The sequence below is a fragment of the Capra hircus genome, chromosome 13, assembly GCF_001704415.2.
Source record: "Capra hircus breed San Clemente chromosome 13, ASM170441v1, whole genome shotgun sequence".
NCBI classification, from domain to species: domain Eukaryota; kingdom Metazoa; phylum Chordata; class Mammalia; order Artiodactyla; family Bovidae; genus Capra; species Capra hircus.
Genome location: NC_030820.1, coordinates 60,036,500 through 60,061,831, shown reverse-complemented (window position 1 = coordinate 60,061,831; position 25,332 = coordinate 60,036,500). Strand labels below are relative to the sequence as shown.

The window sequence follows — 25,332 nt, the reverse complement described above, 5'->3', positions numbered from 1 at the left end:
CTTGGAAGCCCATGTGATGGGGAATGGTGCCCTACCGGGCACCCGAGGGTGAGTTGGTGTTCATGTCCACGTACAGTGAGAATACAGGCGGTAGACAGACAGACAACTGGACTGTAAGAGAGATGGACAGGCAGCAGTGAAGATTCAACAAGTTCCCAGGGGTATCAAACTCCAGGCGTCCCCCCTCCACCTGGGCACTGGTCTCAAAAGATCTGGGCACAAATCAGGGGGAAAACTGGGCTCCCACTGCACCAGGGAGGGGGCGGCTGGAGCCACAGAACCATGGAGCCTCAGGCAGGGGGTCCCTCCAGCACTTGTTGAGAAGTTCTGAGCCCCAGATGCAGGCAGCACAGTTATCCACCTCTTAAGACAAAATCTATTCCTACCATGCCTTAGGAAGCCCCAGGCACTGGCAAAGACCAGGGAAAGCCCAACTTTATTGGTAAAAAGGACTCGCCTAGGAATTCCTACCTGGCCCAAGTAGCAGCTCTGAAAGAATGCGGGGCAGGAGAGGAAAGAAGAAAGGAAGGGAGAGAGGGAAAGAAAGGGGGGAAAGAGGGAGGGAGTGAGGAGGGGAGGAACTGCAGACTGGCACCTGAATGGGGACGTGGCCTTAGGGGAGAACTCAAGGCTCCGGGGAGGAGGAAGAGGGGACCTGAATGGGGACGTGGCCTTAGGGGAGAACTCAAGGCTCCGGGGAAGGGGAAGAGACCGGGGAAGGAGGGTTGGCCCCCAGCCCCGCCATCTAGAAGGGCAGCGGCTCTTCCACAGGGATGTTGAGGACGACGTCCATGTCGGGGGTGCACCTGTAGGGAAGAGCAAAGCGGGGGTGTAAGAGGCCAGGCACTAGAGCTGCAGGTAGGGGAGCATGGCCTCAGGGGAACCCTGCTCTTTAGAACACTTGTACTGGGGAGCCCCATTCCAAAACAACCTGTGCGCGCGCACACACACGCACATCAAAATGAAACAGGAATTGGTTTGGCAGGACTCGTGTTCCGCTACAGAGGTCTGAGGTGAACAGGGAGCAGGAGCTCAGCTCTCAAGCGCTGGGGCCCTTCAGGATGAGCGCTCCCTCTGGAGTCAGAATGACGGTTTTGGAAGCCTGGCTCTGTGTCGCCTCAAACACTGCTTTTCCTCTCTGAGCCTCCCGCCTTCACTGGGGACAGACCCCAGGCAAGCCTCTGTTTCCTCACCTGGCAAATGGGGAGGGTCTGGAAGAAATGAAGATGAAGACGATATGGCCAAAACATAACAAATTCTAAATCTAGATGGGTAACTGGGTACTCCTCATAGTATTCTCTCAATTGTTCTATACATTGGAAATCGCTCAAAAAAAAGCATCTCTGCACTGTTGTTCAGTCACTCAGTAATAGTTCAAAAGTGTCAATTCTTCGGCACTCAGCCCTCTTTAAGGTCCAACTCTCACATCCATACATGACTACTGGAAAAACCATAGCTTTCACTATATGAACCTTTGTCGGCAAAGTGATATCTCTGCTTTTGAATATGCTGTCTAGGTTTGTCATAGCTTTTCTTCCAGGGAGCAAGCATCTTTTAATTTCATGGCTGTAGTCACTGTCTGCAGTGATTCTGGAGCCCAGGAAGATAAAATGTCACTGTTTTCATTGTTTCCCCATCTATTTGCCAAGAAGTGATGGGACTGGATGCCATGATCTTTATTTTCTGAATGCTGAGTTTTAAGCCAGCTTTTTTACTCTCCTCTTTCACCTTCATCAAGAGGCTCTTTAGGTCCTCTTTACTTTCTGCCATAAGGGTGGTGTCATCTACCTATCTGAGGTTATTCCAGCTTGTACTGGCATTGCCAAAATTTCCATTTCCAGCCAAAGTCTGTCTTCTGAGATCTACACTTATACCCTCAGCTCCCTACCTGTCAGCTCCATGCTCAGGTCTCCATAACTTAGACTCAATGTCCAAATCAACTGCTGATTGAGCTACATATGCATCCTTCACCCCTAGTCCCAGTCTTCCCTCTCTCTGGGTTTGGTACCACTACCCACCCTGTTACAAAAGCTAGGAACCCAAGGGTCATTCTTGACACCTCCCTGTACTGTGCTTCCCATATCCAAATATCACCAAGTCCTACAGATTTACCTTCTTAAATATTTCTCCACTCCGTCCATCTCTCTTCTCTCTTCTGCCACCCATCTTAGCCAAGTCACTCCCAACCACCCCCTCCACACACAACCGCCATCACCACCAACTGGACTCTCAACATGGCCTCTCCAATATCTTCTCCATATTCTTTTCAAAGTGTCTTTTCTTGGAATGCAAATCTGATGTCATCACTGAGCTTGAAAAGTCTTTACTTAGGCCTTCCCTGGTGGGCCAGTGGTTAAGACTCCACACATCCACTGCAGGGAGCACAGGTTTAATCCCTGGTTGGAGAACTAAGATCCTGTATGCCAAGTAGTATGGGCAAAAAAAAAAAAAGTTCTTTGCTTTCAGGATCAAATAGCTTTGGTCTACAGGGCCCTGCATGGAAGGGTGGGCCTGTCATTACTCTCCCCATCACTCTGCAGTCCAACCTCACTCAGCTCCCCATAAACACCAACTTCCCTCCAACACACATCTACAGCCTCACTGCTCAGCCTGTGATCCAGGGATTGGCACCTCAGCATCTCCCAGGAGCTTCTTAGAAATGTAGACTCTTGAGCCCCATTCCAGACCTATTGATTCAAAATCTGCTTTTCAACAAGATCTCCAGGTGATTCCAGTGCATGTTTTGGATGGAAAAGTTCTACTTAGCAGCGTGCCATTCCCATATTCTAGGAGGAGACAGCGTCTTCCCACTCCTGGCGTCTCCCTGTCCATGGAAGGGCATCAATGGGCATACTGTCATCAATGGGCATACATCATCAGTGGGCATACTGCTCCTGGCTTCTCTCCATCTCTTTACTCACTCTGCCCGGGAAGGAGGTATAACAACCAGAACAGAGTCTAGAGAGAGGAATGGGACCTGGGTAGCCCTGCCCAATTCTCTCTCAGTAATGAGCAGCCTGCAAGGACTACAGTCTCCTTTGCTTCCATGCAGCTGACCACAGAACTCCATTTGCCTAATTCTGCGTTAGTATTCAGAAGCAAACATGCCTGGAGATATAAGCTACATTCTCTAAAATCAGCTCTATCAGATAAAAGTGAGAGTCTGGCCCATGTCACCCTTGCCCCTTTCATTCTTATTTCAGTGTGTCCAGAGCTCAGGTAGGGACAATGGAGCCTACGTAGCACATCTCGAGATGCCAACACCACTACCTAGAAATGCTCTTCCTTCAGTTTCCCCTTCAGCCCCCTTCGCCCAGTGAACTTCTAGGAATAATCCCTCAGACTTTAGTTTAAAAACGTCACATTCTCAGGACTTCCCTGGTGGTCCAGTGGTGAAGAATCTGCCTGCCAATACAGGGGATGCAGGTTCGATCCCTGTTCTGGGAACTAAGATCCCACGTGCTATGGGGCAACTAAGCCCACGCACCACAACTAGGGAAGCCCGTGCACCACAATGGAGACTCAGCACAGTCAAAAAAAAAAAAAGGTCACATTTTTAGGGAGACCTCTTTGCCACTCCAGACACCTCTCTGTCCAGGCCACGCTCTCCTGTCACCACATCCACACCTCTTCTTCAGCAGCTCTCATCTCAGCTACAACATTTATCTGTGGCTCATTATCAATTATGTCTGGTCCTGTCTTCGGCTCTGCGGTGGCACAGCCAAGGACTGCTTGCCCTCACCATGCCTGGTGCTCCATAGGCCCGTCGTAGATCTGACAGCACTTTTTAAGGAAATTTAAGAGAAGGATGGCATCACGGACTCGATGGACGTGAGTCCGAGTGAACTCCGGGAGATGGTGATGGCAGGGAGGCCTGGCGTGCTGCGATTCATGGGGTCGCAAAGAGTTGGACACGACTGAGCAACTGAACTGAACTGAAGAGAAGAATGAAGAGGTAGGGGAGGAAGAAGGGAAGGGAGAGGAAGAGAAGGAAACAGACACAGAAGCTAAGGAGAAGGAAAATAATTGGCAGATGGCAGGAACTGCCCCACCTGGAGAGGCATGGCCTGGTGGGATCCCCACGCTCAAACAGGGAGGGGCTGCCCTCTAGGAGCTCGGGCAGGGAACTGATTTTGGAAGGAAGTTCTTCCTCTGGGTCCCAGAAGTCTGCCCCACAGAGAGAACACCATTCTCTCCTCGCAGGGTGCCTTCCAGCCCATTTTTCCCTGGAGCTAACCACCCTACTCAACACCGTCTTCCTAAACAGCCTGGGAGCTCAGTGGTGCACCCACTTGGTTGAGACACGGAATCTGGAACTGGAAGGGGCCAGGGAGATTACCTAACTCAGCCTGCTATGTGCAGATGGACACTCAGGCCAAGAGATGGCAGAAGGTCACAGCTGCCACATGGTCAGTGGCAAACACCCAGTCTCCTGCACCCCTGCACAGGTCCTGCCTTCTCCCCTAGGCTGCCCCCAAGAACAGAGAGCTTGCTCAAGCCCAGAGCATGTCTAGTGCAAGAGGCGCTGCTCAAGGACCACCTACTTGGATCTCCGAAGTAGAACGTCCGCAAACACGATCTCTCGGGGTTCCCAGATCTGAAATTCCAGCTGTTCCATCTCAGCCCTTAATCTGGGTATTTCCTCCTCAAAACGGTCTATAAACTGAGGAAAGCAGGGGAAAGTGAGAAACCAAACATCCCCCAACCAATAGAAGAAAAGGACAAAATGCGTGAATAAGAACATCTAGGGAAATGGCCTGGGCTTTGTCATTGGGACTTCTGGACTTCAAAGCAGGGCTCTCTCCTTGCAGGGCAGGGCTGGCTCATGAGTTACTGACAACGTTTGATGGTGCTGAAAAAGGTGAGGGAGACAGGCTGCAAGGGGGTGGCAGTGCTCAACAGTGAGAATTAGTGGGGGCTGGTGGAGGTGATGAAGGTCATTCACGCAGACAACTGACAAAGGTGCAAGATAACAAAAATTACCGTGAGAGGGTGGTGATCATGGAATTCATTAACATGGTCTTGAGTGATGGTCAATGTCGAGAATGAAGAGGTGAAGACAAGGAGTGGGTAGTGATAGTAAAGTGATGGTTGTGTGGGTGAAGCTTGGTGATGCTGCCGATGGGTCACGGCTGGTGGTGTTGGTTAATGAGGCAAGGCCTAGTCCAGGACAAACTCTCTTCTCAGATGGAAGATGAGTGGCATTAATGGCACAGCCAAGGAGGAAGACTAACACCAGAGACCTTGTGAGCCCCAGATCAGCACAAGCCTGACCCCGCCCAGGGTCCTGGGGACCACCCACTCCCCCTGCTCTCGCACAGGGGGGACCACCACCATCGCCACCCACTCACTTCTCGGAACTTGTCCATGTATTTCAGTATAACCTGGGTATTCCAGGTCTTCTGCAGGAGAGTCTCCTGATTGGCACGCTGGATTTTCTGTGGAAGAAGGAAAATCTTCTTCTGGCCCCCTAGAAGGGGCCCCCTAGAAGTCTGGCCCCCTAGACTGGCCCCAGTGTCTACCCCTGCCCTGGGTAGCAGATGGGCATGTGGTGGGCCTGAGGGCAGAGGAAAGGGTTAAGAAAGCAGGGCTGGGGGCAGGACCCGGATACCTGCCACAGTGGCTGGCTACTCACCACCACCAAAGACCTCAGAAGGTTTTTTTTCTTATTCTGAATCTGGTTGGACATAGACGCCAGGACCATTCTGCACATCTCACTGAGTTCATCTAGCTCATCCTAGGGGTCGGCAGGAAGGTGTTGGCCACCAATCCTGCCTCGCACAAGGTCAGGTGAGGCAAAACCAGGGGCTCACCTACCAACTGGCTGTCCTTCACCTGCTGCAGCTGGCGCACGAGATTGGCCACCTGTACCAACTTGATGGGGTACTCGTGGTCCTTGTATGTGCTCACAAAGCTCACCTGCTCACGGACCTTCTTGATCTGGGCATCCAGCTGCTCCACCTGCTGCTCTAGGTCTGACGAGATCAGGAGGGACAGAAGGCAGGATTGTCCCTCAAGGACAGCTCCAGGGCCACCCGAGAAGCAAAGCTCTCCTTAGCCAGTGGATTGGGGTCTGGGTCTACGGCTGTACCACCCTGAACGCTCCTGATCTCATCAGGTTGGGGGTCTGGGCTGAAACGAGCCCAAACACAGCTGGGAGGTGATGGATGGGTAAGCCCCCAGAAAGAGCTTTGCCTTCACAGGAGAAGAAGCAACAACCTACCCAAAAGAGGAAACAAACTATCCCGGTGCCCAATCCTCGGCACCAAGCCTGGGGAGATGGGGTGACAGGGCAGGATTAAGACAGCCTATCCTGGGACTTCCCTGGTGGTCCAGTGGTTAAGAATCTGCAAGGATGAGGGTTTGATCCCTGGTCGGGAAACTAAAATCCCACATGCTGTAGAGCAACTAAGCCCACACACCACAACTAGAGAAGCCTCCTAACTGCAACTACTGAGCCCTGTGCACTCCAGAGTCTGTGCTCTGCAACTAGAGAAAGACCACGAGCTGCAACAAAGACCCTGAGCAGCCAAAAAAAAGGCAGTCTATCCTGCCACCCTCCACAGAGGGGATCCCAAGTGTCTGAAGCTGCCTGACACACCAGGGGGAAAAAAACCACAGGCTCAACAAATCTGTGACCAGTGACCTGCCTAGCCACCAACTCCCAGAGGAACCTTGGCAGGAAACAGACAGGCTGGGATTGGATGCTGGCTCCTAGCTGTATAACTTTCAGCAGGCTACTTCACTTCCGTTAGCCTCAGTTTCCTCATCCGTAAAATGAGAGAAAAGAAAAACTCCCCTGCCTCATAGGGAGTTGTAAGGACTGAAAGTATGCCCATAAAAACAAAGCACATAGGGCCTGCAAATGCTAAGTGATAAGCAAGCTGTCGCTGTCCATCTTAGCAGTCGGCTTGTGCCTCAGAAGCGAGGTGGTGGGCCTGATGGCTTCCCCTAGAGAGCCAGGTGAGGGTCAACTAATCCGCGGAGATATTCTTACTGTGGATCTTGGATTCCTCCTTCTCCTCCCATTCCTGGAGCTCACACTTCATCTGGTGCAGCTTCTTCTTGTTGGAGTACTCCAAGATGTCAGTGATGGTCTGTGGAAGTTGCGGGGGGTGGGGGGTGGGGGGTGGGGGGTGGGGAGCGGGGGTGGTTAGCTCACCACCACTGCCACCCCACCACCCTCGCTTCCACTGGTGCTGCCAAAGCAAGGACTGTCAGAGAATTCAGTACTTCCTCAGAGGAGTCCCCAGACCCAACCCCACACTGGGGCCCACACCTCCTGTGTGCCAGGTGCAACTCCGTTGTGCCCCACTTGTATGGGGCTCAGAGGTTGACTCAGAGCCTTCCAGCTAACTAGTGCTGAACTGGGATGAGCCCCCACCCTACCCCCAGTCTGATTCCAAGGACCAGGTAGGGGTGCGGGGGGCGGGGAGAGCGGAGTGTGTAAAAGATGCTATCTTCCAGACGGAGGAAGGAGCTTATGCAACCGGCCGGGAGAGGCCGGGAGAAAGCAGGAGAGGGCGCCCGAGGGCTCGGCAGGGGCGGTGTCGCGGGCTGGACGGCGGCTCAGGGCGGAGGCGGGGCTGCGGGGCCAAGGCGGGGCTGCGGGGCCAAGGCGGGGAGAATCACCGTGTAGACGTCCTGCTGCTGCAGCAACATGCGCACTTTCAGGGCCGCGCCGTCCTCTGTGTCCTGGATGGTCTTGATCAGTTCCCCAGAGAGCTTGGTGAGGAAGTCCTCGTGGTCGCAGAGCTCCTGGTACGAGGTTCGCCGGTTCCGGAGCATTGTCTGCGGGCGGAGAGACAAGGAAAGGAGGCGGCGGTGCGCGGGGCCGGCCGGCACCTCGGGGAGCCCAGGGACCACTTCCCTCCCGCCGCAATCCGCCCCCTTGTGGCCCCGACTGATAAATGCCACCCGAGCTGGGCGGCTGTTCTCTATTGTCTGCGGGTCAGAGCACCTTGAATTATTTCATCCTTTCTGAAACACCCATTTTCCCATAATTTCATACTCTGGGGTGGAGCTGTATCTTACAGCTGGTGGCGTGTTACAGTCTAGTTGAAAAATATTTAATTAGTTATTAAGATAAAGGTGCGCCTTATTACCAGTGGCTTCTTAGAATCAGTGAATCTATGTGTGTGTGTTAGTCGCTGAGTTGTATCTGACTCTTTGCGACCCAATGGACTTGTAGCCCGCCAGGGTCCTCCGTCCATGGGATTCTCCAGACAAGAATACCGGAGTGGGTTGCCATTCCCTTCTCCAGGGGAACTTCCCGACCCAGGGATGGAATCATGGTCTCCCGCATCGCGGGCGAATTCTTTACCCTGAGTCACCAGGGAAACCCTCTTTGCATTGAAAGAAGTCTTAACCGCTGGACCACTAAGCATATTTTTCTTATTTTCTTCTTTCTTGTCTGTCTTCCCAACTAGAATTTTACAGCCAGGAGGGCAGGGGCTTTGGTTGTCTTGTCACAGCTGTTATCTCCAGCACACACACAGAACAGTGCCTAGAGCTCCATAAGGGTGGGCTAAATCAACTGATGAGTAAATATTCTTTGGAGGTTTTTTAATTTGTTATGCGTCTCCGCACTAAAGTATAAGCTCCATCATAGCACAGATTCTGGGGTCATGTTCATGGCTATCTCCCCAGCACCCAGCTTGGTGCCTGACACATCGCTGGCCCTCTCAGGAGTTGTTGCTTGAATAAAAAACTGTCCTGAAGCTGACGGCCAGAGACAGAATCCTACTCCAACCCCAAGAACAAACCAACTGGGTCGGTTCTGCGTTCTTGCACTGTTTCCCCCTTGTCCCCACAGCCCATTCTGCACACAGCAACAGCAGCCCCGGGACTCCTATGAACCTCAGGGCCTTTGCAGTTCAGTTCTTCTGCCTGGAGCATTCCTGCCTCAGATGTCACCACCCTGACAGCCTTCCCTGACCACCCTCCTAAAATGGTCATGGCTACCCCCTCCTCTGTGCCCCTTTAGCCCCCAAACCTTATTTTATACTTCTTCATAGCTCTTATCTTCACTACACATATCATATTTTTATCTATCTTGTCTGTTATCTGTCTCCCTTAGTAGACTGGAAGCTCCCTAAGGTCAGAGGCCACATCACTGGTGAATTCCCACACTTAGAACAGGGTCTGGGACACAGTAGATGCTCAAATATTTGTTGACTAAACAAATGAATGATTATAAGAGTATTAGGAACTGGTTAGGAGCACAGGTTTTAGAGCCAGTTATCCAGGTTCATGTTTCATACCAAACAAAAACACATAACCCTTCTAAAGTCAGGATAAAAATAACACCAGAAATATGAGTTCCTCCTTTAAGAATACTGGGCTGCCTCTAATAACTCATTTTTGCAAAATTGAAGGTTAAAGGGAAAAAATGATTTCAAGGCAAATACATTTCTCCCTATTTCTTTATCAGTCATTGTTCACTGAGCTATTAAAAACCTTCCTGAAGAAGTTAGGAACTCTTCTATAATATTTTGTAGTAGTTATAGTATTTGGTATGTTACTTTCTGCTATGGACACTAATGCCCCCACTTCTTCTAGTTCATTTCAAGTACTTTGAAACATTGTTCAGAAGCCACAATAAACAATAGATTTTGAGAAAATGAATGATCAAAAGTTCTGTCAGTTGATGTGAAAAGTTTTAATAGGAAGCTCCTAAGTCTTGCTTCAAGATGCACTGTATTTCATGAAAGGTTAATTTCCCGGAGTTTTTAAATGAACAAGCCACTAGATTGTATTCCTAATGCAGTGAAATAATATGATTCCAATCATTTTCCTGAATCTAAAACACAAAGGCAAATCTTTGCCTAACTGGCTTTGACCCCTGGTATTGCATTTTCTAACTGTGTGATCTGGCGCAAGTCATTTATCTCCATGCACCTCAGTTTTCCCTTCTGTAAAATAGGGCTGATGATAAGCATGCCCATGGGGTTGCTGTGAGAGCAAGACTGCAGACAGGCACCCACGAAGCGCTCAGGGCATGTTTGCTGTCACCATCCCCCACCCCCGGCCCCGCGCCTGTGGGAGATGCTCATACCCTCATTAGTCGGATTGTGGCCTGTGTCTTCCCAGAGTCCAGCTTTCCTCTGCGCAGCTCTACTGGATTCCTCGGCTGGCTTGTCATCCACAAGGTAGGCTTGGATTGCCACCCTAGGGCATGGGAAAGGACAGAGAGAGAGTCAGGAGAAAGAGAGAGTCAGACAGCCCAGGCCCCAAATGCATCCACTCATGGCCTTATAGTGTATGACAGCGAGACAGAGGCCAAAGCTTACATCCATCCATAAGCTCCCAGGCCTTGCTCAGGTCCTTGTTATAAAGGACAGCGAAGCCCAGGGAACTTCCACATACCACACAGACTGTGCGGCTGAACAGAGGGGCAGTGAGGGGTAGCAGCGGGAGATGGCCAGACACCCTCATCTCTCCCATCAAGCTGGCCAATGGTAAGCTCAGGAGGGAAAGAGGTTAAAAGCAATAACTAATGAGCTAGATAGCCTGGGTTTGAATCTGGCAGCTCACACGACCTCTCTGCCCCTCACTTCCCCGTTACTCTATAATACAAGAATCATCATCATGACTACCTCACAGGATTGTCGTGAAGACTAAATAAGAAGTTACTGTCCTTTAAAGTGTTTGGAATAATGCTTAACACATATTCAGGGCAAATATAAATTACCAGTTGTCACTGTTATTACCAGCGACCTGAGAAGATAGAAGCCAAGCAAAACACTGTCTCTGAAATACCTGTAAAACCTGTGGTCCTGCCAGATATGAAGTATATGAAAATAATTCAGAGCAGAAGACACTCAGAGGGCATGTTCCAAGAATCCCTGATTCCTCTTGGCATGTCCTGCACCGGCGTGAGGCAAATCACACAAACCATCACAGATGCTGCCCTCAAAGGCCCTGTTAGAGGTGCAACTCAGTTCATTTTGAAAAATATTATTTCTTTAATGGATTTATATCCATAATTTAGTATTAAGTACAGAGGTGACAAAGCAAATTAGAGTAATTTTGAGTTAAAGTTATGAATTATCTGATATTTACTTGAAACAGTTTGAGAGATGGAGTGATTAATACATTACTCTTGAAATTCTAATTTTTTTGTATTTATATTTATTTATTTGGCTGCACCAGGTCTTAGTTGCAGCATGTGGGATCTTTGATCTTTGTTGAGGCATGCAGGATCTTCAGTTGTGGCATGTGGGATCTAGTTCCCTGGCCAGGGATGGAACACGGGCCCCTTACATTCAGTCTTAGCCACTGGACCACCAAGAGAAGTCCCTTGTGATTCTAATTCAAAATACATCAATGAGATTTTGATTTAGATTTAAGTTGCAAGGTTTAATACAATCTTATTAAATGTATATAAATTACCACAACTTTTAAGAGAACATAAGATTACTCACATTTAGAAGTTTATTTATACGATATACAAGAATTACATTACATGCCCAATGGTTTTGTTAATCAGAACAAGTGAACTTTTTGAAAGTGAAAATGTATATATTAAATTTTAAACGTAGCTTAAACAGTTTAAGGGAATTTAATTAACCAAGTTCCAAAAACTCCTTTATGAGGGTTTTTAAAAATCACATTTGTAGGTTGAACTTAAATACTTAGGAAGATTTGTCAGTTTAATAACGAGTATTTCTTTTCATTAGTGGTGGTAGCCCTGATTTATCTTTTTTTAATTAAACTTTTAATTTTGAAATAAATTCAGATTACATGCAGTTTTAAGAAATAATACAAAGAAATCTTATATTTCCTCAACTGTTACTCCCAGTGGTAACATCTTATAAAACTAAGCACAGTATCACAACCAGGACACTGAAAGCCAGCATGTTACAGAACAGTTCCACAAACGCAAAGGATTGCTCCTGGGGCCTTGTATTGCCATACTCATTTCCCTCTCCTTCCATCCTCCTCCCACTGCTGGCAATCATGAATCTGTTCTCCATTTCTACAGTTCTGTCATTCCCAGAATGTTATACAAATGGAATCTAACAATATGATGCTTCTAAGATTGGCTTTTTTCACTCAGCGTAATTCACTGGAGAGTCATCGAAGTTAGTGAATGTATCAAAAGTTCTTTCCTTTTCCTTCTGAATAGTATTATGTGGTATGGAATGCACCATAGTTTCTTTAACTACTCACTCATTAAAGGACATCTGGATTGTTTCCAGTTTGAGGGTATTATGAATCAGGCTACAGTGAAATTGTCATGCACTGGTTTTTGTGTGACCGTAAGTTTTCACGTCTCTGGAATAAAAGCCCAACAGTTTGGTTTTTGTGTGACTGTAAGTTTTCACTTCTCTGGAATAAATGCCCGAGAGTGCAACTGTTGGATCATTATGGGAAATGTGTGCTTGGTTTCATTAGAAACGAATGACCCAATCTCTCGTTGTTGCCAACACTTGACATTATAACTATTTTTCATTTTGGTCATTCTGATAGATGTTCAGTGACACCCCATTTTGGTTTAATTTGCATAGTCCTAGTGGATAATGATTGGAGAAGGAAATGGCAACCCACTCCAGTGTTCTTGCCTGCAGAATCCCAGGGACGGGGGCCTGATGGGCTGCCGTCGATGGGGTCGCACAGAGTCGGACACGACTGAAGCGACTTAGCAGCAGCAGCAGCAGCAGTGGACAATGATGTTGAACATCTTTTCCTGTGCTTATTTACCATATGTATTTCCTCTTCTGGCGAAATGTCTCTTCAAGTCTTTTGCCTTTAACTCTTTAACTGAATTGTTTTTCTGCTGAGTTTGAGGATTCCCAATATATTCTACAAAGCAGTCCTTTGTCAGGTATGTGGTTTGCAAACATTTTATCCAAGTACATAGCTTCATACTTAATCTCTGTTAAGACTGTGAAAAGAACAGAAGTCATACATTTTTATGAAATCCTACCTGTCCATTTATTCCATTTTTCTTTTATGAATCCGCTGTTGGTACGAAAACAAAGAACTCTTCACTTGCCATGAGTCCCAAAGATTTTTCTCTCATGTTTTTTCTAAAAGTTTTACTGTTTTACGTTTAATTTTGATTTCATTTTAAATTTACATTTTGGGTTAATTTTTGTATAAGTTGTGAGACTTCAATAGAAGTTCATTTTTTCATCTGTGGATGTCCATCTGCTCTAGCACCATTTGTGGAAAAGGCTTTCTTTTCTCCACTGTTTTTGCACCTTTGTCAAAAATTGCTTGGGTATTTGTGTGGCTGTTTCTGGTTTTTTATTCTGTTCTATTGATCTATGTGTTTCTCTATCAATATGATGCTGTTTTGATTACTATAACCAAGTAGTAGGCATTAATATCAGGTAAAGTGATTCTTCCAATGTTGTTCACTTTAAATTGTCTCATCTATCCTAGGACCTTGCTTTTCTGTATAAATTTTAGAATAAACCTGTCTATGTCTACAAAAAAGTTTGCTGGGATTTTGACTGGAATTGCATTAAACATGAATCAGTCTGAGAACTGACATCTTTACGATGTTGAGTCTTCTAATCCATGAACACAGTATGTTTCTCCATTTACTTAGGTCTTCTTTGATTCTTACATCAGCATTATATAGATTTCAGCTTACAGATCCTATATGTGTTTTGTTAAGTTTATGCCTAAATATTTCATTTTCTTTGGTATGACTAAATGTATTGCATTTTTTATTTTGATTTCTATATATTTATTATTAGTACATAGAAATGTGATGGGTTTTCATGTGTTGTGCTAATATCTTGCAACCTGGGTCAACTCATTACTTCTAGTTTCTTTTTAGATATAGTAGATTCCTTAAGATTTTTTATGTAGACAGTCATGTCATCTATAAATAAGAACAGTCCAATAATTCTATCTGATTCATCTCAGTGTTGGTGTCTGTCTTTTCTCATTCATGTTGTGATTTTTCTCATTCTTGGTATGACGGGTGATTCTGATTGTATCTTGGATGTTTTAGATACTGCTCTGGATCCTATTTCATCTTCTTTTTAGCAGACAATCTCCTGTTGAAATTCAGCATGAAGGCCAGATGATGGTGTATGCTCCCCATTCTAGCAGCCCACTTTTTTCTTTACAGGTTTCAGAGCCTCTCTCTGTTGTGTAGTGTCCAGAGATTTTTAGTTGCAAAAGGGAGGACCAGGAAGGAATGGGGCTACTCCATCTTGGTGGAATCAGCAGGTTTATCTTTCTTTAATACTCAAAAGCTACCCTCAAGGACATGACTTTCCACAAGACATGCTACCAACCCAAGCTTCAGTGTCCTTATTTGTAAAATGGTGATGACACCATTTCCAGAAGTGAATGAGATCATGCGTACGTGCTCAGTTGCTCAGTCGTGTCTGGCTCTTTGCAACCCCAGAGACTGTAGCCCACCAGGCTTCTCTGTCCATGGGATTTCCCAGGCAAGAATGTTGAAGTGGGTTGCCAATGCCTCATCCAGAGGATGTTCCTGACCCAGGGACTGAACCCTGGTCATTTGCGTCTCCTGCATTGTAGGCGGATTCTTTACCACTGAGCCACCAGGGAAGCCCATGAATGAGATCATGACCTCCTTCGATTATAAGTGTATTTTTTTTTTCTTTTTAGCTGCCCTTTGCTGTGACTCGTGGGCTCTCTAGTTGCAGCATTGCAGCACAGCAGATTTAGTTGCCCCAAGGCATTGGGACCTTAGTTCCCCCACCAGGGATCAAACCCAAGTCCCCTGCATTGGAAAGCAGATTCTTTACCACTGGACCACCATGGAAGTCCCTACAAGTGTATTTAAAGTTTTGTGTAACTACATGTGTGAGGTTGGGACTATGAACTCTCCACGGCTAGAAACCAATCTTTCTCCTAAGTCAACAACACTCAGCCCAATGCTGTGTACACCGGGGGCTCAGCAAATTGCTGCTGCTGAATGGACCTATGAATGAATGAGTGAGTGGCTGAATGGATGAATGAACAAATAAGGCCTCGACAATAGAGCCTGACGCAAAATGAGTCCTCAGCAAATGCTAACTGTTGTTATTTACATAGATTACACTTGAATAAGGCAGGAATCTTTGTGCCCATTTCCACAGGGAAGGAAACTGAGGCTGGGATCAGTAACTTAAATAGAATTGCTAGCAAGAAGGGACACTGGAACACCAGCTTAGGTCTACATTTCTCCAGTGGTTGACTCTGGGTCCTGGAGCCAAACTGCCAAATATCACAGCCTGGCTGTGCCCCCTCCTACCTGTGTGACCTTGGGAGTTGCACCTGTCTGTGCTTCAGGTTCCTCATCTGTAAGAGGAGGTGATAACATCAGCACCCACCTCATAGGGCTATTGGGAAGATTAAATGAAGTGATATGCGTAAATTGCTCAGATAGTATCTAGCACATATGTCCTTGGCATATGTTAATTGCTCTTGTTCTGGTTGTGGTTGTGTCTATTACATACCTCACTGCTTTCCCAGTGAAAGGAAAGGGCAAGCGTTTCCTTGTAGATGCTGTTTGAATAGGGTCTAGGGCCAAAGACAAAAATTCTGTCACTATCACAATGTCGTGTGCTCATCACTTTACATCAGTGACTCTCAACAGCTCAACAGGGGTATTTACATATACTGCTGGGGGAATCTGTGGTGCACATAAATACTAAGGGTCCAACATCTCCCAGACAGGACAACCCCATAGAACATAAAATTCTCCTATCTTGTTTAACTTTTCTAAGTCCTACTAGATACTGACATAGGTAAAATCCGATTATGATCTGATCCCAGAACCTGATTTTGTTTTACATGTAACTATAAAAATGGAAAAAAGCAAAAACAATGACAGATTTTATTTTCCTGGGCTCCAAAATCACTGCAGACAGTGATTGCAGCCAAGAAATTAAAAGATGCTTGCTCCCTGGAAGGAAAGCTATGACAAACCTAGACAGCATATTAAAAAGTAGAGACATCACTTTGCCCACAAAGGGTCATATAGTCAAAGCTATGGTTTTTCCAGTAGTCATGTACAGATGTGAGAGATGGACCATAAAGAAGGCTGAGCGCCGAAGAATTGATGCTTTCAAATTGCGGTGCTATTGAAGATTACCAGTAGTCCCTTGGATTGCAAGGAGATCAAACCAGTCAGTCCTAAAGGAAATCAACCCTGAATACTCACTGGAAGGACTGATGCTGAAGCTGAAGCTCCAATACTATAGCCACCTGATGCAAAGAGCCAAATTACTGGAAAAGACCCTGATGCTGGGAAAGATTGAAGGCAGGAGGAGAAGGGAGTGACAGAAGATGAGATGGTTGGATGGCATCACTGACTCAATGGACATGAGTTTGAGCAAACTCTGGGAGATGGTGAAGGACAGGGAAGCCTGGTGCTGCAGTCCATGGGGTCACAAAGAGTCATTCACAACTTAGCAACTAAACAACAACATAATGCTGAATTTTCCAACGAAGCAGCTACAATCAGGGGAAGATTGTGCCTTGTTTTGTTTAGAACTTTAGTAAGAGATAACACAACTTTGGAAATCGGGTTGCAATGAAAAATCCCCCTTGGTATTTGAGTCCCCAATTTCCATCGTCTGTCAGTCAGCATTTGCAACTGTTACATTCACCATGACGCCGCATCTATGAGTAAGCTTCTGATGACTTGCTCATGTCTTCCAGTGGGCTCCATCCTGAACATTTACATACTGAAACCTATGCTATTTAAATATAAATAACTTGCCTTTTCCTTTACTTTACAGTTCCCTTCAGTTCAGTTCAGTTCAGTCACTCAGTCGTGTCTGACTCTTTGCCACCCCATGGACTGCAGCATGCCAGGCTTCCCTGTCCATCACCAACTCCCAGAGCTTGCTCAAACTCATGTCCATCAAGTTGGTGATGCCATCCAACCATCTCATCCTTTGTCGTCCCTTTCTCCTCCTGCTGTCAATCTTTCCCAGCACCAGGGTCTTTTCCAGTGACCCAGTTCTTCACATCAGGTAGCCAAAGTATTGGAGTTTCAGCTTCAGCATCAGTCCTTCCAATGAACATTCAGGACTGATTTCCTTTAGAATGGACTGGCTGAATCTCCAAGCAGTCGAGGGACTCTCAAGAGTCTTCTCCAACACCACAGTTCAAAAGCATCAACTTTTCAGCACTCAGCTTTCTTTATAGTCCAACTCTCACATCCATACATGACTACTGGAAAAACCATAGATTGACTACGGGCCTTTGTTGGCAAAGTAGTGTCTCTGCTTTTCAATATGCTATCCAGGTTGGTCATAGCTTTTCTTCCAAGGATCAAGCGTCTTTGAATTTCATGGCTTCAGTCACCATCTGCAGTCATTTTTGAGCCCCCCAAAATAAAGTGTGTCACTGTTTCCATTGTTTCCTCATGTATTTGCCATGCAGTGATGGGACTGGATGCCATGATCTTAGTTTTCTGAATGTTGAGCTTTAAGCCAACTTTTTCACTCTCCACTTTCACTTTCATCAAGAAGCTCTTTGGTTCTTCTTCACTTTCTGCCATAAGGGTGGTATCATCTGCATATCTGAGGTTACTGATATTTCTCCCAGCAATCTTGATTCCAGCTTGTGCTTCATGCATCCCAGCATTTCGCATGATGTACTCTGCATATAAGTTAAATAAGCAGGATGACAATATATAGCATTGATGTACTCCTTTTCTGATTTGCAACCAGTCTGTTAGTCTATGTCCAGTTTTAATTGTTGCTTCTTGATCTGCATACAGATTTCTCAGGAGGCAGGTAAGGTGGTCTGGTATTCCCATCTCTTTAAGAATTTTCCACATTTGGTTGTGATCCATAGTCAACGGCTTTGGCATAGTCAATAAAGCAGAAGTAGATGTTTTTCTGGAACTCTCTTGCGTTTTCGATGATCCAACAGATGCTGGCATTTGATCTCTGGTTCCTCTGCCTTTTCTAAATCCAGCTTGAATATCTGGAAGTTCACTGTTCATGTACTGTTGAAACCTGGCGTGGAGAATTTTGAGTATTACTTTGCTAGCATGTGAGATGAGTGCAATTGTGCAGTAGTTTGAGCATTCTTTGTCATTGCCTTTCTTTGAGATTGGAATGAAAACTGACCTTTTCCAGTCCTGTGGCCACTGCTGAGTTTTCCAAAGTTGCTGACATATTGAGTGCAGCACTTTCACAGCATCATCTTTCAGGATTTGAAATAGCTCAACTGGAATTCCATCACCTCCACTAGCTTTGTTCACAGTGATGCTTCTTAAGGCCTACTTGACTTCGGATTCCAGGATGTCTGGCTCTAGGTGAGTGATCACACCATCGTGGTTATATGGGTCATGAAGATCTTTTTTGTATAGTTCTTCTGGGTATTCTTGCCACCTCTTAATATCTTCTGCTTCTGTTAGGTCCATACCATTTCTGTCCTTTATTTTGCCCATCTTTGCATGAAATGTTCCCTTGGTGTCTCTAATTTTCTTGAAGAGATCTCTAGTCTTTCCCATTCTATTGTTTTCCTCTATTTCTTTGCATTGATCACTGAGGAAGTCTTTCTTATCTCTCCTTGCTATTCTTTGGAACTCTGCATTCAAGTGGGTATATCTTTCATTTTCTCCTTTGCCTTTAGCTTCTCTTCTTTTCTCAGCTATTTGTTAGGCCTCCTCAGACAACCGTTTTGCCTTTTTCCATTTCTTTTTCTTGGTATTTTCATTTCTTTTTGTATTTTTTCTTTACTTTACAGTTAGGGCATTATATTAACTTTTAAATTATATATAGGTAGATTATATTATCTGTGAAGTTTATTTCAGGATACTAAAGGAATATTATAAAATATGTGTCATTAAAAGGAGTGCTGAGTCTCATAAGGTTGAATAACAATGGGCTTTACATGGATCTTCTCATTTAATTCTCACAACAAACATATCAGGTAAGTATTAGTGTCCTCATTTTAAAAATGAGGAAACAGAAACTTAGACAGATGAATGACTTTCCCAAGAGAGTAAATGAGAGAACCAAGATCTGAATCCATATCTGCCTAAGCCAAGGCCTCAGAACTCCCCTGGAAGGCATGACAGTGATGTGGCAGAGATTATCCCAAGTTCACCAAACTGTTTTCTTTTCCTTCCTTAGGGTTAAGGGTGGGCATGTGGCTGAGTTAAGGACACTGGAATATGAGTGGGCATGATATGTGTCCCTTCAAGTCTAGGCCCTGAAAAAGAACTGTCCACAAGATCATCCATATTCTTGCTCACTTTCTTCTTTCTGCTGGATGCAAAAGGACCCAACAGAGGACTTCAGGACCTTACAAGATGTCCTAGTCACAAGGTGAAGGAGCCTAGACCCCAGAATGACCATGTGAAAAAGATTATCCCCTTCCCCCAGATCCACAAATGTACTTTGACATAAATGAGAAACAAACATCTATATTAATACTTCAAATCTAGGGACTGTTATAGCAGTTAGCCTGCCCTGATATAAATGCTGTCACCAAGGGCCAAGAACCTCTACCCCATCCTGCCCCCACCTTCTTCTCCAGAGCCCAAGGACCTCTGCCCACCTGGCTGGACGGTAGACCAGGTCTTCCTTTTGCTTTTCACAGTCTGTGGGATTGGAGGCAGAGTAGATGGCCTGGCTCTCTGTTTGGACCGCTGCCATGGAACATAATCCTACCAGACACAACACAAATAAGTCACACAGTTCATGGGCTCAAATCCCAGCTTCACCCCTTACTGATATCTGTAACCTTGACCAAGCGGGTTTACCTCTCTGAGCCTCAATTTTCTCATCTGTAAACTGGACCGAATTTAAAAACCGACCTCCATAGGTTGGTACAAACATTCCAAAAGATATTTGTAAAGCATGTGGTAAGTGCTCCCTAAATGTTATCAAGTTTGCATCAGCCAGCCAGAATTTACTAAGCATATCCAGGCGGGGAGGTGCTAAGAACTGTGAGAAACAGAAGGCATGGAAAAGACCCGATAGGAAAGCAGATATGCAATCAGAGATAAAGAATACAGCAGCATAATATATCCTTACCTCCTGATAAGACGGTGAGAAAACTGAGGTTCTGAGGCACGCCCCGGGTCAGCAAGCCCCACCCCCACACCGACCCTCGCCCTCTTGGACTCACCGGAACCTGGAACTGGGGGACTGTGGAGCCGATCCCAGAGTGGCTGCGTCTGCAGAGTGTTGGGGCGGGAAAATACTCCCATTAGTCCCAACCCATGAGGATGCAAGCAGCAAGCGTGAAACTGGGATGGGGTCTCGAACCCGAAACCTCAGTCACTAAGGACAGAAGCCTAGCGGGAGCCGGAGAACACGCAAGAGAGCCGAGGCTAGGGAGATAAGGGAGGGGGAGAGGGCGGGGTCAAAAGAGCGGGATGACACCCGGAGAGGATCCAGCCAGCGCTGGGTTGGGGGCCACGCATGCGCACTCCACCGCCCTCCGTACCCTTTTCACATACTTTGGAAAGTCGCGCGCCATTTGGGAGAATGGAAGAAGAGTCCCGAGGCTTTGGGGCCCCGATTTTGGGGGATGCCTGTTTCTTCGGCTTCTCCAACTTCCTTGTCTCAGCGTGGATCGCGCGGTAACCAAGGCCACTCAAACTTTCCAGAGAGACCTGATGCTTTCTCTCTTGTCTCGGTCTCCAAGGAAACGGACGCAGACTACCGAGCGCCTAGAGGGACCAATATCGCACTGGAAAAAGTAGCTCTCTCCACATTCCACGCATCGCGGTTTCAAATTCCCCTCAGCTGGCCCCGCCTATCATGCTAAAGAATTATGTCATATTCCTCCTCTCAACAAACCTCCATCAAGTCCTTCTCCATTGTTACTCTTGGCTAATTACGTTGCTTCCTGTTTCACCGGGAAAATCATGGGAATCAGTAAACTCAGGTTCACATCACCTCATTCACCCACCCACATGCCTCCCTCCTGAGACTCTGTAAACTGCCTGCTGACCTCGATTCCTACTGTTGTGCACTGAAATCTGTCCTTTCTCATTTTCTCTAGGACTTTCCCCCAGGACTTTCCCCCATTTTCTCCATCACCCTCTTCTCTGTATTATTCTCACTGCTTTACCAACATATTTTAATTTCTTCTGTTAAGAAAAGCGAACAGTTCCCATCCAGCTACCCTCCCATTTCTGCTTCACTTTAAAGCAAAACTTCTAAAGAGGTTTGCCTACTGTTTCCCGTTCCTTTTTGCCTCTTCAATCAGGCTTTCTCCCCCTCTCCACTGAAACTGCCACTGTCAGCACTGCCAGTGAGCTCCATTTTGCTAAACTTCTCTGTATACATCTTCCTCAGCCTATTTGCAGCATTTGACACAATGGATCACTCCCTCCTTGACACACTTTCTTAACATGGTGTCCTGGAAACCACTCTCTAGAGCTGCTTCCCACCTCATTTTCTTCTCTTTTCCTGGTTTCTCTTTTTCTCCCTTTACGCCCAGGTTGCCCCAGGACTCGGACTCAGCCCTCTCTTCTTTTCTATCCATTCGTGCTCCCTTTCAGTCTTGTGACTTCAGATGCCATCTTTACCCAGGTGCCTCCTAAACTCACATCTCCAGCCTCTCCATCTTCGTCCAGTCACATACATCCAACTGCCTACTCAGCATCTCCATTTGGGTACCTGAGAGGCAACTAACACTCAATATTTCTCCAGAACCAACTCAAAGTGGCAGGACACCCTCTTCCTGGAGTCTTTTTTTTTTTTTTTTTGCCACATGCAGGAAGGCTCGTGGCCTGTAGTGAAAGTGCGGAGCTCTAACCACTGAACTGCCAGGGAATTCCCCTGGAGTCATTCTTAACTCATCTTTTGACTCATCTCTCATCCCACATCCAAATCTGTCAGCAATACCTTCAAAGTAATGTAGAGTCCGACTGCTTACTCCCACCACCACCCATACAAACAAACACCCCATTTTCCCCCTCACTCCAAGACTTACAAGTACCAGCTCCCACCCTTACCCCACTCCAGTTCTCTCTCCACACCTCAGTTTTGATAGACAGAGCACAGATTTAAAAGTGCATTCCTGTTTTAAAAAATAATTTGGAAGGAGAAAATAATTTGAAATCAGTCACACTTCAACAGGGGAATGTTTCCATAGAACGCAAGGCTTGATGATCCAGCAATTAAGAACCTGCCTTGCAATGCAGGAGATTCGGGTTCGCTCCCTGGTCAGGGAACTAAGATCCCACATGCCAAGGAGCAACTAGAGAACCCACAAGCTGCAACTAGAGAAGCCTACGTGCAGCAACTACTGAATCCTGCATGCTCTGGGGCCTGCATAACTCAACTAAAGACTCCATGCACCACAACAAAAGATCCTGCATCTTGTAACTAAGACCCAACATAGCCAAAATAAATAAATAAAATAAATAAAATTGTTTAAACCTATCATTCTATATGTTTAAAAATCTATTTTATTTTTTTGTCTCTATAATTCTCTTTTATTTTTATTTTTAATTTTTTTTTTATTTTTTAAATTTTAAAATCTTTAATTCTTACATGCGTTCCCAAACATGAACCCCCCTCCCACCTCCCTCCCCACAGCATCTCTCTGGGTCATCCCCATGCACCAGCCCCAAGCATGCAGCACCCTACGTCAGACATGGACTGGCGATTCAATTCTTACATGATAGTATACCTGTTAGAATTCCCATTCTCCCAAATCATCCCACCCTCTCCCTCTCCCTCTGAGTCCAAAAGTCCGTTATACACATCTGTGTCTTTTTTCCTGTCTTGCATACAGGGTCGTCATTGCCATCTTCCTAAATTCCATATATATGTGTTAGTATACTGTATTGGTGTTTTTCTTTCTGGCTTACTTCACTCTGTGAGAGAACACTAGGCCAGCCAGAGCTCCCAACTTTCTCCCCCTCTTAAAAATCACAGGAAAATGTTTTAAATAGCACTGCACCCTGTGGTCAACAGAAGAGACTGCTATGGCAAAAAGCACACAATATTGTAAATTAACTATACTTCAATAAATAAATAGTAAAGAAAATATAAATAAAAATAAAGATCTCATTTCCCAACCTCCCTTGTAGCTACATGAGGCCATGTGATTAGGTTTTGGCAAATGTGAGCAGAAGAAACGTGCAGTTTTTGGTCATGCCCTTAAAAGGAAAGGAGACTAGATAAACATGGAGACAGAAGGCACTGGGATCACAGAGCTGTCCTGCCAGCTGGAGGCTCTAGTATCCACTGATGACTGGCTTTTCCTGGTTAAAGGTGGAATTCTCCTTGGTACTGATGCTGCAATAGGAATGCTAGCTGGATTTGTTACAACATTATCCTTGGCTAAGAGACAAAGTCCTAAATGGCTCAACAAGGCCACGCATTCTTACTGGAGTGTAGGTATTCCCTTACCTTTCGAGCCCTGGGGTGGGGCTCACTTTATGCATGGTGTGGGGTTGCTGTGATCAGCTTCACATCTGGAAAACTTTGGGAGTTCATAATACATTGTACCAGACATTTAGATATAGCAGATTATTTCATCTTCACAACTTTGAAGCAGATGAAAGACTTTCAAAGTAAAATGCAATCAGTATTTCCAACAATTCCCAGGAACTCTTTTTAAAAAAATATTTGTCAGCACTGGGTCTTAGGGTCTTAGTTGCAGCATGTGGGATCTAGTTCCCTGACCAAGGATGGAACCTGGGCCCCTTACATTGGGAGTGCAGAGTTCTAGCCATTGGACCACTAGGGAAGTCCCTCTGAAGAACTCCTGGATTGACTGTTGAGTGGGAGGAAGCATTGAAATGCAGATGAGATGAACACGGTGGATAAAGTCCAGAATAGCTGTTATGGGAAGGGCTGTCTTTGGAGAAACCACAAGAGCAGAGGGACTCAGTTGATTTCTCCTCAGGAATAGATGCAGATTGCTGACTGACTTATGGGAGAGATGGCACTCAGTGTCCTCACAGGAGGCTGACAGTCATTTCTGTGTGCTGTACTTTACAGCTGATTTGGTTATGTTCATATGGGGGTGTGTGTGTGTGTGTGTGTGTGTGTGTGTGTGTGTGTGTGTGTGTGTGTTGGAGGGAGGGCAAAGTCTTCCCAAAGCTAGGAAGACTGTTTAAAAAAAGTTATATGGATAACTTCTCTATGTGGAGAAAATCCCAGAGGAAATACTTTTAGGACTACAAGAAACAGTTGAAACCAAGTTTCTTACCTGAAAAAAATTATACTAAGCTATAATGGAAAGTCTTCAGAAACAGACTCCAAACAGCAATAGTAACTCAATGTGCCTAACTAAATAAATTTCAACAGCCCTTCTTGTCTGCAGGTGGCTATCAGAACTTAAAGGACTTTCTGGTGTTAGGCAGACTCCAAAATGATGGGGTTAATAGGTAATCCTGTCCATCAGGCAGTGGGTTTGGCTTTGGTCTCCTGAAGGCAGTCTTTGATTTTTATTTGCTAGTCATTTACCCCAAAACCTCTCACCTTAAGGCCCTGTATATTCTTAGACAAGAAGCCAGTAACACATTATGATAACTTGAAAGGATAATCATGCTAAAATAATAATAAATTGGTTCTGGGTCCCTAAACATTGACGGGTTTATAGTTTTATCTCAGTTGTCAAGATAAAAATAGCCCAATTATCACCTATCTTAACAAATGATTTTAACCAGAAAGTCATCTGAGTATTGAGACTCAATATTGATGAGCACCACCTCCCTGATGGAAAGAGCTACTGGTCTATTCTTATAAACACTCCTCATTCTTTCCTGTCCTCCTAGATCTCTCCTAGAAAGCAAACAAATATCTGCTTTTGCTGGAGATTAACTTTTTTAAAGAAAACTATATTCATATGTCAATATGCCCAGAAAAATAACTTTTGATTGAATATTATTGTGTAATTTTTTTTATGATTGCTTAGGCTCTAATTAGCTATCAGATTTAATAAAGTACATTTGAAATGTATCTCACAATGAAACCTTTCAGTTTTAAGGAAAAATTTTTAATGAAATGTCAAGTGCGTAATGTAACAGTTTTCTCTGGACCACGTTACCCTGTTAAAATTGCTGCATTGTTAATTAATTAAACAATGTTAATAAGCACCTGGGAAAATAAAGAGCCTCAGCTTGTGTGCTGATAGAACCATGAATGTAAGTTGTCGGTAAACAGTAACCTTGATGTAGGCATCGTTATCTCCATTTCACAGACATGTGGCAGAAGTACATAAGAGAATAACCATATAAGCTTTGGAGCTTATATAGTTGATGGGGGCACAGATTTTGACAATCGAAAAAACAGAACTATGTTAAACAACATGGAACTGAACATTATTTTTCATACAAAGTTAAAAGCACATTATATTTCCTTCCTGACCACTTACCCACTTGCTTCCAGAGAAATAAGCTTCATCTGAATTATT

The 25,332-nt window shown here is 45.5% G+C and overlaps 1 protein-coding gene across 6 annotated transcripts; it reads right to left on the bottom strand.

Moving 5' to 3' along the window:
- On the bottom strand, window positions 408-21,647 carry C13H20orf96 (chromosome 13 C20orf96 homolog). 6 transcript variants are annotated; one of them, XR_001919050.1, is made up of 12 exons: window positions 20,411-21,645; window positions 20,077-20,125; window positions 19,504-19,612; window positions 10,058-10,170; window positions 7,633-7,791; window positions 6,998-7,097; window positions 5,818-5,975; window positions 5,636-5,737; window positions 5,352-5,438; window positions 4,545-4,663; window positions 656-806; window positions 408-595 (listed from the first exon to the last, which is right to left on the bottom strand). XR_001919050.1 is itself a non-coding variant. In XM_005688339.3 (11 exons), exons 1-11 carry the CDS (start codon window positions 20,428-20,430, stop codon window positions 746-748), a joined length of 1,077 nt encoding a protein of 358 aa, XP_005688396.2. In that variant the 5' UTR covers window positions 20,431-21,645; the 3' UTR covers window positions 419-745. The 6 variants fall into 6 exon arrangements, 4 of the variants coding, with proteins under 4 accessions (XP_005688396.2, XP_017913161.1, XP_013824207.1 ...); XR_001919051.1 differs by lacking the exon at window positions 5,636-5,737 and having other exon boundaries at window positions 5,920-5,975; window positions 20,411-21,643; XM_005688339.3 differs by having other exon boundaries at window positions 419-806.

Coding starts and splice junctions, on each gene's coding strand:
- C13H20orf96 (XM_005688339.3), bottom strand. CDS start 20,430: ATGGCGCGCGACTTTCCAAA. Junction 5,976..6,997: donor GGAGGAATCCAAGATCCACA/GTAAGAATATCT, acceptor TGATCTCGTCAG/ACCTAGAGCAGCAGGTGGAG. Junction 5,439..5,635: donor TTCTGAGGTCTTTGGTGGTG/GTGAGTAGCCAG, acceptor CTTCTTCCACAG/AAAATCCAGCGTGCCAATCA.